The sequence below is a fragment of the Chenopodium quinoa genome, unplaced genomic scaffold, assembly GCF_001683475.1.
Source record: "Chenopodium quinoa cultivar QQ74 unplaced genomic scaffold, ASM168347v1, whole genome shotgun sequence".
Classification (NCBI taxonomy): Eukaryota; Viridiplantae; Streptophyta; class Magnoliopsida; order Caryophyllales; family Amaranthaceae; genus Chenopodium; species Chenopodium quinoa.
In genome coordinates, this window is record NW_018743050.1 from 793,850 (window position 1) to 810,660 (window position 16,811).

A 16,811-nucleotide genomic window follows, 5' to 3' on the forward strand; every position below is an offset into this window, starting at 1 on the left:
TGCCCCAAAACTGTTCTTCACACATGATCTGCAAAAGGAAGAGGAAATAAATATCCAGCAAATTCAGTCTTGTGACAATCTTGCCGACATGTTCACCAAATCACTTCCTTCGAAGAAATTTGAGCAGTTAGTTCACAAAATCGGAATGCGACATCTCCGTGAACTATGCTGAAATCAGGGGGAGTATTATATGTACTGCACTCTTTTTCCCTTCAATCAGGTTTTAATCCCACTGGGTTTTTCCTGACAAGGTTTTTAACGAGGCATTATACCAAAACATATAATACACTATCGTTGTACTCTTTTTCCCTAGCTATGGTTTTTATCCCTTAGGGTTTTACCTAGCAAGATTTTTAATTAGGCAACATATACTTTTTCTGTATAATAAGTATGGGCATTCAAGGGGGGAGTGTTAGAAGATAAATGTGAATGCCTATTTTTTGATTTGATTTCACAATGTTCACACAAGTCCAAAGACTTGTGAACTTGTATGGCATTATATGTAAAGCTCTTGGCTATATAAGCCATGTTGACGGTGCAATACTACAATTTACTCATCCCATTTTTACTTCTTCTTTACTTCTCCTTTATTGATTAAAAGACTTCCTATCTATAAACCTTTAAGAAAAAGTTCATTTTTGTAAATTGTAACTTGTTTTTTGTTTTTTTTGTTTTTTATTTAAATTTAAAATTAGGAGGACAAAAGTATATAAACCACATAGTGACAATATGAACACTTTTCAAAAATTCCCCCATTTTCAGATTCGTGACTCCCTCTCTCTCTTTCTCTCTCTTCTTTCTCTCTCCTCCATATCTCTCAAAGCAACCCCTTCCTTCCTTTCCAACTCTAATTCCTCAATTTCTTCCTCTTCACATGCTAATTTCACCATTAATCCAACTCTAGGGTTTCATCAATGGAGTCGAAATCTCAGGGGAAGTTCAGCTATGGAAGACAGTCTTCAATGGCGCCGGAACGCGAGGATGATTCCCCTAATTTGTTCGAGAATGTTGAGTTTGATGAGGAAGGAGTTAGACTGATGTTCTTGGCGAATGAGGGTGATTTGGAAGGGATTAATAAGGTTTTGGATTCTGGGATTGATGTGAATTTCAAAGATATTGATTCCAGAACTCCTCTTCATGTTGCTTCTTGTCAGGGCCTTCCTGATGTTGTTCGATTGTTGCTCGAACGCGGCGCCAAGGTTGATCCTAAGGATCGTTGGGGTAGCACTGTAAGTCTGATTATGCACTATTTATTGACAAGTATTGTAATGTTTGTGATTTTTGAAATCATATTGTGTTTTATATTTGATATAATTGTGCCAATTTGTAGAATTGGGAGCTTATTGCTGTAGGTTTACTATGAATTTATTATTGGGAATTTGGGATTTGATTTAAAAAATTACTTTGCACTTGGTTGTGGCAATGGATCATAGTGTCATAGTTTGGTTTTGTACTTGTGTTAGTGTTATGAGGGAGAACTAGTGAGACTTTTAGAACTTGGGATATAAAATCACGAGGGAGGTTCGTCCAAAATTTAATCGATGTTGTGTTCGCTAGGCTTACGTAGTACTCTCACTGACTGTCCTTTTTCATGCCAACATTGAGAATTGATATGCTTATGAAGCAAACACATGTGAGATGGATAGAGATATATATAGAGATGGGTGGGAATCTCTATGATCCAACGAAAATGTGTGCGCAATTTGGTCTTAGTGATAAAGCTTACTTGGCAATATGTGGAACGTGCCACTAGAAGTACTTGGCGGTATCATATATCTTGAGACCTTATGGGAGACAAGAATCGCACTTGACAAATGTCTTCCCCTTTCATTTATTAGGGTTTACCTTTCTCTCAAGTGGAAAACCTCACTCCGAAACCCACATAATTGTATAGCATATTAGCATGCTGCATGCTAGCTTCACAAGTTAATTATCTGATTAATCCCCAATAAATGTAGTTGCAGAAACCTCATGGTTCAAGAGTTTCTAGGGCCTAAAAGCCAAAGCATAAACATTTTGTAACTTGTTTGACTATTATGATAAGCTATCACTGTGAAATTATGTCTGGAAGACACATTGAATGTGATTTTCATGTTTGCTCATCCAATTTGAACCTTTCAATACGTAGTTGTCCTGATTTCTATTTTTATTTCCCCCTTCACTTTAGGGGTCTTATGTTTGTTTTGGTTCATATCCAATGACTGGTGTTTATGCTATTGCCATCGTACTATTGTTTTGTTGCATGTTTCTTTTTACTCCATTTAGTGGCCTTTCAGTAGGTTGTTAGTGTAATTGACAATGTTTGGTCCTTATGGGAGTATTGCTGATTTCATTTACACCGCTAAACTTACATCATGCTTTGATTATAATGCAAAAAACGTCTTTTTTCTTACCTTTCCTTCTGGATCATTCCAGCTTTCATGGATTATATTGGCAGGGAAGGTATTAAATCAAGTCCAATGTAGGTTGTGTAAAGTATAATTTTCTTTTGCACTTGTACAATCTCTTTGGAATACTCTTTGGTTAAGTGATGCTTTGTATCATTGTACTTAATTAATAACAAAATTTATATGTCACTTATTAAACTAGATTACTTCATTTATATTTTATTTTGTGTGTAACGATTTAATACTTCCTCTGTTCTTGTTTACTATTGTTTTGTTGCATGTTTCTTTTTACTCCATTTAGTGGCCTTTCAGTAGGTTGTTAGTGTAATTGACAATGTTTGGTTCTTATGGGAGTATTGCTGATTTCATTTACACCACTAAACTTACGTCATGCTTTGATTATAATGCAAAAACGTCTTTTTTCTTACCTTTCCTTCTGGATCATTCCAGCTTTCATGGATTATATTGGCAGGGTAGGTATTAAATCAAGTCCAATGTAGGTTGTGTAAAGTATGATTTTCTTTTGCACTTGTACAATCTCTTTGGAATACTCTTTGGTTAAGTGATACTTTGTATCATTGTACTTCATCAATAACAAAATTTATATGTCACTTATTAAACTAGATTACTTCCTTTATATTTTATTTTGTGTGTAACGATTTAATACTTCCTCTGTTTTTGTTTACTTGCAAGTTGCACCATTTTAACTTATACACTATTCATATACTCCATTTTAACTAGCCTTGATATGTATAATTAAGAATAAGTATATTCATGTGAGGTCTTGTTTTGTTTACCTCAATTTATACTTTCACAATATTAAATTCTTATCAATTTTACATATTAGCAATTAAAGATATTAGTGTTTGACATAATGCATTGACAAACATGAAATGAGAAATGTTGCAAGAAAAAAAGGTTTAAAATACAGAGGAATTAGTAATTACTTTGTAATTTTTAGACTCGACGTTGTTTTATTATTAAAAAATAAGTGATCTTTGTTCCAATATTGGTCCTATACTCTCATGTAATGGAATGGTCCATGTTGTTGTCAATATTGTGACGGGGAATAGACTGTATTGTCGTTAAATGCACCATTGAAAGAAATAAAAAATATTGTTGGTGTTTTCTGAAAATAATTTCCTTGAATATGCTTTGCAATAAAAAAACATGAGAAATTAGATGAGATTAATTATTTTGTTAAACTCACTTTTCCCCCCCAATTTTAAACAGCCTCTTGCAGATGCAAAATATTACAAACATCTAGATGTAATCAAGCTTTTGGAGAAACATGGTGCAAAGGTACGTCTTGATGTTTATTTGCATTTGATGCTCTATTTTGTTTTCCTCTTTCTGTATCTGTTGACCATTTTAGTTTTGTCTGTGTGTCTTTTTTCCCCCTTTGCCCCTGTTCAATTCTGTATAGGTGGATTCTTCTGAAATCCCTGAATATGAGATTGATCCCAGTGAACTCGACTTTTCCAACAGTGTTGACATTTCTAAGGTTACTTGGTGAATTCACTCTTTCTTATGGAGATTGGTTTCCTAGTTTTTCCATTTTGCTTAATTATGTTCATTTAGTTATTACATCTATTACTTTTTAAGTGACTTTCTGGTTTATTACAAAGTTTAGGAAACTTACCAGTATGTATACCTCCATATGATCGAACATAGATGTTATCTGGTTTTTGGGCACAAGCAGAGCTGCTTTAGCTAAAAAGTTTAGTCTTTGGAGATTATGGATTTGTTGTATAGTCACAGGGATCTTTGGACATGTTATGTGCCGGTTAGAGTCATTTTTTGGATGACTAAAAATGAGGATTTCTGTGGGTGGGTGTGTTTCTGTTGGTGGCCATGCTAGATATCTTTATGTTCCTTAGAATGGAAGGATGAAGCAGGCCTGAATAGGATGTGCGAAAGATGTTTATGTTGGCATCTGTGCAGGTGGAAGAAAGAAAGCAGCAAATATATCATGCTTTAGGAAGTAACAATAAAAGCCATCTATAACAAAACGTGGAAGAAATAAAATCCATCTATGACTCTCAGTTTTCATGTTCGTATACTTTATTTGAGACAATTTGTAAATTGGTAGGGACCTTGTATTGGCTGCTTTCCTAGATAGTGTAGTATTTTTTTTCCCTTTATTTTTGGTGCTTTATGAGAGGATTTGAAGTTATAATGTTAAATGAAGTGAAGATGATCTAGCTCTATATCAAGTTATACTACATTTTTTCATTTTAGATTGCAATATGTTCTCATCATTTTTTTTATAGTAAGGCACATATAGTTTTGGTGTCAAATTATTTTGGTTATGTTGCTTGGAATCTCAGCATTATCATTCCCTTGTTCATCAATGTCAGGGTACTTACCGCATTGCATTGTGGCGTGGGATTGAAGTTGCTGTAAAAACACTTGGAATTGACGTGGTGATGGATGAAGAAAAAGTGTGAGTTGACCCTACATCTCATTTATTTGTCTTCTGATTAATTTTGTTAGTCTCTGATTGATTTTTAAATTTTCTCCTTGGCTTGTAGAAAAGCATTTACAGATGAGTTAGCGTTACTCCAAAAGATACGCCATCCAAATGTTGTACAATTCTTGGGAGCTGTAACACAGAGTAGCCCAATGATGATTATAACAGAGTACTTGCCTAAGGTCTTCTTTCCAAATGATATTATACATTATAATATGCTGTCTAGTTTATGATGAAACAGTTAAAGCTTGATGTTTTGCTTTAAATATATTCTACCTGCTTTTTTTTTGAGCTTTACTCAATTTCAGTGTTCTTCACTCTTCTTCCTATTTGCTAAGCTCATTTGTACCCCTTGTATGTCTTTTGCTCTTAATTTTGAAACAATCTCTTGCTTTACAAAATACTTCTCTCTCTCTCTCTCTCTCTCTCTCTCTCTCTCTCTCTCTCTCTCTCTCTCTCTCTCTCTCTCTCTCTCTCTCTCTCTTTGTTGTTGATTTTTTTTTTAAAATTTTATTTTTTGCAGTTGTCCCTTATTAATCTTTGGTAATATTCAGCATTCACATACCCCACTTTGACCATCTTTGGTAATCTTTACATTAGGAAAACTTTGTTCCTTTTTTGAGTTACACTCATTTATCATTTTTCTAGCATCTGTTGTTAGGATTCATGCCAGCATGATTTTAGTTGGAGCATAGATGTTATCACTTAAGTAAAAAGAGGTTTAGGTTTGGAATCTAGTGTCTCAAAGTGTCTTCTGTTAGGTGGAGCCCAATTTCCTTTATAACAATAAGCAAGGAGGGTCTTAAAAAGAACTAATGGGATGTATTCACAGGAAATCGTGTCTCTTGTATTACTCCTGGGTAATTTATACAAGTCTCTTTCTTTTCTTTCTTTGTAAGGTTTAAAGTAGAGCCATTTGGCTTCTGGTGAAAAAGTTATGGCAGGGTAATATCCTTTTTTGTTTCTTTCCCTGTCCTTAAAAAGAACTAAAATGATTTTTGTTGAATTTAATTTTTTTTCTTTGATTCTCTATTATATTTGTTCTTTAAAGTTATTGATTTTTTCCGATTAAAACCTATTTAAATTATTTATAGTGAACTAAAAATATTTTTAGTGAATATTATTTGAATAAGTTGAAGAGAGCATGGCTTTAGTCTGAGTCTTCAGAGTAGATGTGTTGTGCTCTGATAGTCTGATATTATTGCTGGTCAAATTGAAGAGTTCAGTGGCTGAATATGCATGGTGCATTTTCTTGTACGCTTATTGTACACTCTCACAAACTACTTGATGTTTAACCCTTCTGAATTGTTTGGAAATGAAATTCAAAGGTTTGAAAAAGGCGATTTTTTAAATCTGGACTATAGTTTTTTGAAGTTCATACTAATGATAATCAAATTGAGACCTTTCTCCCAACTGTGTGTGCTTTGTGCTAACAAGTGGTAACCCTAAAACCCAGAAACCACTATCTTTGCATTCTGATTTGGTTGTTTGGATTATTCATGTGTCTTGTGATATTGCGAGGATGGAATGAGTTGGTATAGCTTCTGCATTGGGTTTGAATAAGATGTAGTGGCATTTTTGCATGCATTGCTGTTTGTAAGAGATGTGGTAAGGCTCTTTGTGGGAAAGAATTATTTTATACTTCATTCTATTTTACGCATATTTTTTTTTTTTTTTTTTATGGTGAATAGTCAGTTTTAGCCATACTTTTATTCTCTCTCCTCCTTATATGAGAGCAATCTCTCTCCTCTCCCACAAGGCCACTAGTCACACCCAATTAACAGACCATCATCCAATTTCTCTCTCCTCCATCCATTGCACCATACCTCGTTCCTCACTACTATCACCACCTCCTCCTCCGCTCGTCATCTCTTTCTCTCTCCTCCCTCTACCACATCGTACCACCACCACCACCACTAAATATAACCTCCTCTTTTGCATTTACACATCAATACCCTCATCATCACCATCTCCATCACCACGAGATAGAATTAAGATCTTGATTTCGTCGGTCTATTGGAGGCTTACATCGCAGACCCGACCGTGTCGATTGATTTCATCAATCTATTGGAGGCTTACACTCAACACTCATGTCAGTGGATTTCATTGATCTATATGAGGCAAGAAGAAAAATTATGGAGAAGGGTGGGGGGCGTGGGTAAGGATGAGTAAGGGTGCTTTTGTCTTTAGCATATCTTTCCCACTTCTTCGTAATTCGTGTGCCAAAAAGAAACACGTCAACTAATAAAAAAGGGAAAAAGTATTTTCTTTGTATTGATACTTTCATGCTTCAAGGACCTTTCCAGGATCATCTTTATTTTATGTACCATATGGCATGCATCTTAAATCATTAGTTTCTAGAAGGCTACTTGTCTTCTTTTGATATAGCTGCATACTTTATTGTACTACGTATTATTTAACATTTTCTTTATTTGAAATAAAACAAGCATTTACAGTTTGCTAGTTCTGTATGTTTAGGGGGATCTTCGTGCTTTTTTGAAACGGAAAGTTGCTTTAAAGCCATTAACTACGGTGAAGTTCGCTCTCGATATTGCAAGGTGGCTTCTCCTATCTGCATATGAAATCAAACTACGATATGTTTTTATTCATATTTTTGTGTTTCATGTTCATGATACTCAATGAACAACGAATAAGAGAGAGGCAGACAAGGAATTCTAAGCTATTTCTCTGTTTGTGCATCTTCCTATATTTCTTCAATGCGTCAGTAGTCCTTTAGGTTTTTATATCGTAATCATCAATCATGGTCTATGGCAATTTAAAATCTGTTGAGGATTTTGCGAGTAACTTTGATGTGCATAAAAGAACAAATTAAAACAGAATGTATATCTTGATATTTTGCACTCCTCCCATTTATTAGTTACCAGATTTGAAGCATTGGGAGTTTGGGATCAATGTTGCCTTACCGGTGCAGCTTAGCTGAACCAAGTTCAAGGCTAGCTATGACTGAGCTATAGGTCTGATTAGTTCCAGTCCTTTCTCCTTAGCACTCTTATTCTATTTGTCTACTGGTCAACACCTTCAAAGTATTGGAGTGCAATCTGTGGTCTTTAATCAATATAAATCAATGACTTTGATTTTTTTCAGTTCCAAAGTATTTTTTTACCTGACAGGGAGGGGCTGGCTTGGGAAGCCGAGTGTGAGGAAGATTATGTGAATTGCAATTATGTGGAAGGATCATTTTTGGTCAATTATGTGGATTGCGTATGTTTGCTTGTGATTCTTGCTCTTTAGACTTCAAACCTATTATGAATACTCTTTGATCTGGTCTAAGAGAGAGAGAGAAAAAAAAAGGACACCTATCAGGCAATCACCTTATTTTTCTTGGGTGGTGTGGATTATGCTGTGAAGATTAGTAGTTTTAGAGCTGAATCTATCATTGTAGATTTGCTGCTCTCCAATCCAAATTGGCTAAGTGGGAGCTTTGTCAGACTATGTAACGTCTTTGATTAAATGTAGGTTTAGTAGAGCTATTATGGCTTCCGTAATCTCAAACTGTATAGCATTAGGTTTACATTTGTGAATGCTTTACGATTCCTCTTGTGTGCCTTTTATTGTTTAAAAATTTGATTCCGGAAAATAAGATTCGAGATCTTTTTAGGTAGGCTCTGAAACTGCATAATAGATTTGGTGAAGCTTTCATTGGTATGATGGGGATGCAATTTGCTTTAAATTTGAAAGACTATTATATTGCAGGGGAATGAATTACTTGCACGAAAATAGACCAGCAATTATACACCGAGATCTTGAGCCTTCGTATGTCTTTCTAACTTGTTCTCTATTATCTTGACTTTCATTTTCAAGTTGTTCTTTTAAAGAATGTGAAGCTATGCATAATGGAAGCATTCTTACTCTGTATTGGTTAAGATGGCAGTAACATACTGCGGGACGATTCTGGGCATCTAAAAGTTGCAGATTTTGGCGTGAGCAAGCTGCTGAAAGTCTCGACAACAGTTAGAGAACATGAGCCTCTGTGGTGTCAAGAATTTTCATGTGAGTCTTCTACCTTTGAATTTTTTCCTGGTTATTGCTTTGGTTATTATTTATTTGCTTGTGAGACTAACGCAATGCGTTAATCATTTGGTTTGGGTTTTGAAAGGGCCTACAAGGGTTCCAAGCTGTATGTTGACTTTGTTTAACTTTAGTTTGAATTTACTTTCGTTTGGTTTGACTTTTGAAGTTAGTTTTATTTTGAATGGTTTTTGAAACGAGTCTTCTGCTATGTGTCTTTAATAAATGCCTTAGCCGTTATCACGGTGGCGGTAATGTCTTAGAATTTCCTATTCCGTATTTTAAAAGGGGTAAGGCGGGTATTTTAAAGGGAAGGAATTTTTATTCTGCTAAATTCTTCTATTTGGAAATTATTGGTTTTAGTTGTGTATTGTATGATGATGTCTCTACTTATTGATATATGTCGTTATGATATAAAGGATGTACTGCTTTCATCATCTGATGCAAATATTGAATATGAATATCTGCTAAAGTATGCAAAAAGCTCCTTCAAAAATGGGATATGAGAGAAAGACGAGAAATAGAGGACCACTAGAAAGGCTAAATAATGAACGAGGTTGTGGAAAAGTAGATTAAATATGCCTAGGGAGCTGGGTGCTTTCAAACTAAACACCTAATATATTATGATTTTCGTAGCTGAATTATGACTTTCATTTTTTGGAATACACATAAAGCGGTAAGGGTATGAATCTCTTGTTGAACATTTCACTTCTCACTTGGACCCTTCAATCACCCTAATGCACATGTTGGTAGAGAATTTGAATAGAGAAGAGAATCAATGCAATATGTGCTGGCAAGTGTGGCTTTAGATGAGTTTTAAACGGGAACAAGAATTTGATAAACCAATTTCCCTGTAATGTTTGTGGGTATGTAGCAGTTATTTAGAAGGCACATGCAAAAGCCTTTTGAAAAAGGATTGCTTATGTTTCATGATTGCCATGCCCTTACATTTATTAAGTTTATATTCCAGTGTCCATAATTTTGAGTCAAACACTCAGATAAATACCTGGCTCTTGTGCTCATGTATGGATAATGAGGGGTGGTTTGAGAGACCTACAAACTTATTTACATTTTTGAAAATTATTGAACTAAGAGAAATCATTTCTGAAAATATCGAATTAATCTCTCTCTGTAGTTCACAAAAAAATCTCTATCCAAGTGCTTGGTAAATTAGAAACTTGGAATACATGAACCATTTTCACAAAAAAAATTCTGAAAGAGGATCCACTACTACTTTCTACTTTTGTTTGAAAAAATGACCTCGGGAAAATGGCCCTCTCCTACCAAATTTTTGCCAAAATCTGTTTAAGGTACCTTCTTTTCTGTTACAATTTATTAGCTGATTTTGTACATCTCTATATATGTGCTTCCCTTAAAGTGCCTGAATAATCAACATATCATCTGAAATGAATTTGCTTTTCCCTTGTAGTTAAATTACATATTTGTTGAAGTATTTTCATCTCTGCTGCTATTATTGTCAGTGAATTGAATTTCATAAAAATATATTGACTCCTGGACTTATAAATGAATGGAAATAGAAGAGGTACTAGGTCATTAATTGTTCTTTCCCCCCTCCCTTCTATTCTAACCCGTTTCTCAAAACTTTTGCTGGTTGTTGCCTGGCAGGGAGATATGTGGCTCCAGAGGTTTTTAAGAAAGAGGAGTATGACACAAAAGTTGACGTTTTTTCATTTGCCTTGATAATTCAAGAAGTAAGATTCTAGCTTGCCCTTCCCATATCTTACATTGTTTCTGAGATGCTGGTACTGTAAGTGGTCGGTCTGTCAAGAGTTTTAGGAACAGTGTGTCTGATTGAATGGAGTTTAGGAGTTGCTTACATCACACCTTTTTTTAATAAAAAATCATTTATTTAATTTATCATCAAGGTTTTAACTTTTTATTATTTTTACGTATTGGTAATAAAAGATATAAAATGATTTAGGTTTTGCATTGGCAAACGTGATGTAGAAATGTGTCAACTAAAAAAAAGAACAGAGGAAGTATTGCTCTCTATGTTTACTAGGCCTCTAGTATCCTAGGATATTCCCAAATTTTATGCAAGATTTCAACTTACGTGACACTAGATACTTTTACTCATGCGTGCTCTTCTTTTTTGAAAAATGGAAAAGTCTTATTGAAGATCATTCTTAGAGGAAAATCATACAAAGATAGTAAGGCTATTTTTTCCTCAACATATAAATCTGAATTACAACCCTTCACATGAGGAAAACTATTATACACCTGCTAATTCGAATAAAAAGCACAGCATTAGCCCTGTCAAATCTAGGAAAAAAAAAATTCTTAACTCCTGTCCTCTCATCCACATCATTAACTCCAATTTTGAAGGTGCCAACTTCATAGTTCCTACTATTTCTGTCTCGCTATAACTCTTTTTTTTGATAGCTACTAGTTTATGGAGTCTTGTTTGAGAGTTTGAAACGCCATTTTCTACCTTGAACCTTTTAGCAGGCATACAGTCAAGATTTGATGACTAAAATTACGTTTAAAATATAGGTTTTTGAGTCTTTTTTGAGTAAATAAAGACCTTCCATTGAATGTAATTCCTCCTTACCTTTGCACCTCATCTGTGCTGCTGTGCACAATATTTGTTTCACATTTAGCCAAGTCTGAAGAAATGTGTTGGCCTGCTAAATGGTTTAGATTAAAGCTCTGCCAGTTGATATTATGGTGATCAATACTGCAAAACGAACCTCACTTGCTCAATATTCTAAAACTCCATGCACAACCTAGTGTAAGCACTTGAAAAAGCCAATGGAGTACTTTTTAATGTAAAAGTTAATGCCGTGGGGGAAACTTTATCATGTGAAAGCTGGTGCAGTGAGTAAAATTTTATATTCCATGTGAGAGAAGATTTACCTTATTATTTTTACACACTTTCCACTAATTTGTTGGGCATACAAGGGGGAGAGAGAGAGAGACAACAGCAACACCAAAACTTTATTTCTGAAAGGATGGTCTCAGATGCATAAACCTAGTATATAACACCCAAGAATATCTCCTGTAGTCATCCAGAAAATCCGCTTCCTTCATTTGCATCTTTAGTGAGGTATGCAAGAGGAGATAGAAATAATAAGATATTGGTGGGACCTGGTCAAATTAGGAAGTATTGAAATCAATCGGAAATAGATGAACATTGGAAGTTGTGATTTTGAAATAGAGAGAGTAATATAAAGCTTTTATTACGAGCTTGACTATTTCTCGATTATAGTTATTACACATTTTCCTCTAAACATGTGCTTTAGTGTCTATGAGATGATTAATTGTCATACATTTGAATTCATCCCTATCTACAATAGATTTTGGCAATTTGCCTTTCTAACACTTAGCGCATTACTCCCTCCATTTTTAAAATAAGTGCATCACTTGTCTATGCACAAAGTTTTAGGCCAATGAATTAAAGTGAGTATTCTAGTTTGCAAGTGGGTGAATTTGAGAATTAATATCTTGATAAAAGGTGAGTGGGGAATATTTTATTCATAAAGGTAGTGTGAGTTTACATGTGGGGAGTTGGGGACCATGAGAAGAGATAGAAAACATATAAAATAGCAAGTAAAGTTATTAGGAGGGGAGAGAAATAATGTAATAGATGGATATTTTCGGTTAAGGAAGTGATACACTAATTTATAAATGGAGGGAGTAGCAAAGAGCCTATAATAAGCTTCCCCAAAGACGTATCTAGTTCCCTAATTCTCGAAGACTTCACCACATATAGCTAAACTAAACACTCCATTATCCTTTATGTGTACCTTTTGGATCTCCACCATCTATTAAACACGATTTACCTTCCCACGACATGTAAATCCATCCGTTAAATTATTTTCCTTTTGATCCGATCCTTCAATGAAAGAAATAACTACTTCATGAAATGACCCATATGTGTTGGCAACCTTGGCTCTTGCTGTAATTTATTTATAATCGTGACCTTTGTTTGATGTCTTTGTATACATGGTGCTTCTTTTTTGAGCTAAACCTAGGTGGGGCCATTAATTAATGTCTGTATCTAGAGAAACTGGTGTTTTTAACTAAAGTTGGCTATAGAAACACTTGATCCTTCCAAGTGTCCCTATGGTGTGTAAAGAGTTTGACTTGCGAGCTTGATTGTTGGAATTTGCCAAATAAAGATGTGTGTTTTTCCACAGAGCTAATGAATTGTTATTGTTATGATGTATTTTGATGACCCTGTATCACCTAGCTGTTGCGTCAGTCCCATTTGAGATGTATGGGCCTGTATCAGCCATATTGGTTCTGTATAGGCTGTATTGGTTGATGTTAAATGCATGCTACAACTACATAACTATCAGTTCAATCTATGAATCTACTGAAGTTCAGATTTATTATGATGGCTTGTGATATGGACTCTTTTTTCCCATCTGGAGTTGGACTTATTATTTAAACTTTAGACTTGTGGAGGTTTTTTATTTATTTATTTATTTATTTTTTGTTTACATTCATAAATTTCAGTTTCTTATTTTGGTTTACTGTCATGTGTGTCTTCAGATGATCGAAGGATGCCCTCCCTTTGAATCAATGCAAGAAGAGGAAGTAGCTAAGGCATATTGTTCTAATGAACGCCCACCATTTACAGCTCCAGCCAAATATTATGCTCTTGGATTAAAAGAGTAAGTATCCAGGTTTTATTTTGTCTCTTTATTAATAAGCTGGAGGAGAGCTGCTGCAGTTTTTGTCTGCCTTTTTCCAGTAAGGTTGTGGTTGAGTTCTAAAGAAGTTACTACTTTACTAATATCATGGTGGCAAGTCTTAGATATACATCTGTTAATATTTTGCAGTGCTTGGCTGAATTTCTGTTAAATCTTTTGTACATGTCATCTAATGCAATATATGACCAGAAATTTTGTTTGATGATAAGATTGATAACTATGCTTAAATCCTATAATTTTAATTAAACTTTTGAAGATTATCTCCCTTGTGATAGGTATTATGTTTATATAATCTATGTCTGAATGTATCTGGTATATATATGTATCGGTAAAGGTGTGTAGCAGTTAAATAAAATTTTGACACCCATGTCTTCAGGTGAAGAGAATTAGAGAATTAGAGAACACAGGGCTTATTAGGCAGGAATTAATTGGCCTTTATATCCCTTTATCTTGTAAATTTGACTGGCAATGAATGAAGGGGCAATATTTGGTATAATCTTTGTTGGGGTAAAATTGGAGATTATGGGTGATCCTGCAAATGTAAAGCCAAAAGGCTTCATGCGAGGGGAGCTTGAAGCTGATTGACATTGATTGCACTGACCTCTATTATCAAACAGCGCATTGATACTGAAGTTCCCATGGGGATTTTATTTCGTAACAAAGGCTTGTGTAGTGTATGTGACCACACTTGCTGCATTGACATATGGTTGCATACAGTAATTTGTTTGTTGGGTGTTCTTTATTTGCTTTTCATTGCTATAAGATTACTTTTAGATTTGTTTTTTCATGTATGTTCTTTGTATTTGTATCTTAAGGGTATAAACTACTGGGTGTCCAGCATAGCAGGGGGAATACAGTGATTTTTCGCTGAAGATAATTAGCTTATTCAATATTTTAATTTATACTCTACTGTGCTGACTTGAATATACTTTGCAGATTGATCGAGCACTGCTGGAATGATAAACCAATGAAGAGGCCAACATTCAGACAAATAATAAGTAGGTTGGAGGTTATTGAAAATGTATTGGATCGTAAGAGACGCTGGAAGGTGAGTTATTTAATACTATGGTTGCTAGTATCTTTGCTATACTCAAGTTATTAAAATTGAAAATGAATCAAGGGCTTAATAATATTGCAAATGTAGGTCATTTTTTTAGCGGCAAATAAAATATAGAATTTTTATTACCAATAAAGAGCATTACAACCAAACCACTAGTACAAAGAAACCACAAGAATAAAAAATGCAATAGCACTAATAAACTCCTACCTTCTAGGAAGGGCAGAAAATAAAAGTCATCATATGCAAACAACTAAGGACAATAAGCTTTCTCTGAGAATCATTAGCTCTACATGAAACTGTAAAACAAATTCTATGATAAACTGCAGTTGGAGCTTCACATTTATCATTGAATGCCTTCCTATTCCTGTGAATATTTATAAACCTTTTTTTAGCAGCAAAGGGAGGACAAAACTTGCCATTTAAGAAAATATTTAAAAATTATTAGAAAGACAAGCAAAAATCTACTGAAACCAAATTCAGTCATGAGTTCATGACATCCTTTAGATAACTGCATCCAATGGAGTCATAGGCTTTTTTTAGATCCACTTTGATCATGCACCTAGGAGACACATTAACTCTACTTTTACCATTGATAAGCTCATTAGCCAATAAATATTATCAGAGATATGTCTATCAGGAAGGAATGAAACTAGTTTGAAACTCGCTAACATCACCAATAACGCTTGCATTCTCTGAGTTAAAATCTTAGAAATGATCTTGTAAATAACAAAACAGCATGCTAATGTGCGAAAATCCTTCACCGTAGTAGGATTAGGAACCTTGGGAATGAGAGTAACTGCGGTACAATTTAGTTGCCTCAGTAAATGAGAACAAAGAATTCTATAACTGATGCATACACCTCTTTCTTAATTATATGCCAGCTTTTCTTGAAGAAAACAGCATTTAGTCCATACAAGAAGCTTCCAGATAACATCTTGAAACGTTATATCTTGCTTTTTGTTGTCAACGTTCTCTAGTAACCCCTATCTTGTGATAGATCATAGGAGTGACATTTCTTTGTATTTTAAGTTGATGATACATCTGTATTGTGAACGTTTTATTTGTTGACATCTTTTCACCCTCTGGATTTGACAGTCTGGACCTTTTGGATGCTTCCGGATGCTAGAAAAGTTGGGCAAGAAAGCTCCTATTGATTCAGGCAGCCACTCGTCCACCTCAATAGTTAGATGATGACTACCAATTGGAATGTGCGTTATGTTCATAGGAATTTAAATCATTCTGTACATCCTAAATATTTCTCTGACCGTGGGCTGTTAAAGCTGCTTTTCTGCCTTCCATTCTTTCCTGACTTTCCAAGAGTTTATCTCAGTTTCTATTGAATCTACTGTGTAAGAAAGTAAGTTGGAAGACCCTTTAAAGTGAATTACTGAATAGGTTATACGCCTGTAAATATGAGACAGGTCTTCTGTGAGAGTGCAACTGGCCATTTCAACTTCTGTGATACCCATATCTCAAGTGAAAGGTGGTTGATAGTACTTGTCTTATATTATTAGGATTCTTAGGAGAATAAAATGCTCCTCTGTGTGGTAGACAGTTTTCTCAGTATACGTTTGGTCTTACGGATTACATTCTGAAATGAGATCCTTGTACAGTTGAGGAATGTAACTATTTCGGGTTCTGTTGTTAGTAATGACAAATGATAGCATAACTTTCTTACTTTGCACTAATTTTTGTTTCCATTTTAAAATTTCCTAATTTATGTCATTTAGAAAAGGTTATCGAAGTCATTTGGATGTACAAATTTTTGCTCTGATTCAAAGAGGAGAAACTAAGGGTTCATATGGTGTCCATTTTTTTTACACTTATAACACTCTGATTTTAGCGCCATTCTCCTAAGTCTATTTATTTAAGGAAAAAAAAATTACCTATATTACTTTGATTATCTTCGATGATTGTATTATTTGTTCGCTTCACAAACATTTCGTACTAGTGAGAGTGAATAATTAATTTAACTCTAATAATACAACATTTATTTAACTGATAACTAGTGAGTAGCTCGAGTGTTGCCCCAAGTTGCTATTTATGTAATTGTGCAATTGTGATATTTTTTTAAGCACTTTCAAATCTGAAATTGACATTATTGGATGTTTTTTTTTTAAAATAATTAAATCATGTGGTGTACAGTCTATACACTTAATTATATACGTGTACATTTTTTTTCA

At 34.5% G+C, this 16,811-nt stretch overlaps 1 protein-coding gene across 2 annotated transcripts; it reads left to right on the forward strand.

Moving 5' to 3' along the window:
- The first annotated feature begins 574 nt into the window (after window positions 1–574).
- LOC110730853 (serine/threonine-protein kinase HT1-like) lies at window positions 575–16,316 on the forward strand. Of its 2 annotated transcripts, XM_021910682.1 has the most exons (12): window positions 575–1,229; window positions 3,621–3,689; window positions 3,814–3,891; window positions 4,748–4,833; window positions 4,922–5,042; window positions 7,339–7,418; window positions 8,575–8,634; window positions 8,753–8,871; window positions 10,516–10,601; window positions 13,408–13,529; window positions 14,505–14,616; window positions 15,724–16,316. In XM_021910682.1, the coding sequence occupies exons 1-12, from the start codon at window positions 915–917 to the stop codon at window positions 15,817–15,819; spliced, it is 1,344 nt and encodes a 447-aa protein (XP_021766374.1). In that variant the 5' UTR covers window positions 575–914; the 3' UTR covers window positions 15,820–16,316. The 2 variants fall into 2 exon arrangements, with proteins under 2 accessions (XP_021766374.1, XP_021766375.1); XM_021910683.1 differs by lacking the exon at window positions 3,814–3,891 and having other exon boundaries at window positions 579–1,229.
- Window positions 16,317–16,811: the final 495 nt, after the last annotated feature.

What these genes read in the sequence shown, in the direction of transcription:
- LOC110730853 (XM_021910682.1), top strand. Translation starts at nt 915, where the DNA reads ATGGAGTCGAAATCTCAGGGGAAGTTCAGCTATGGAAGACAGTCTTCA. An exon ending in GTGATGGATGAAGAAAAAGT is followed by an intron (nt 4,834 to 4,921) that starts GTGAGTTGACCC and finishes CTTGGCTTGTAG; the next exon opens with AAAAGCATTTACAGATGAGT. An exon ending in TTCGCTCTCGATATTGCAAG is followed by an intron (nt 7,419 to 8,574) that starts GTGGCTTCTCCT and finishes ATTATATTGCAG; the next exon opens with GGGAATGAATTACTTGCACG.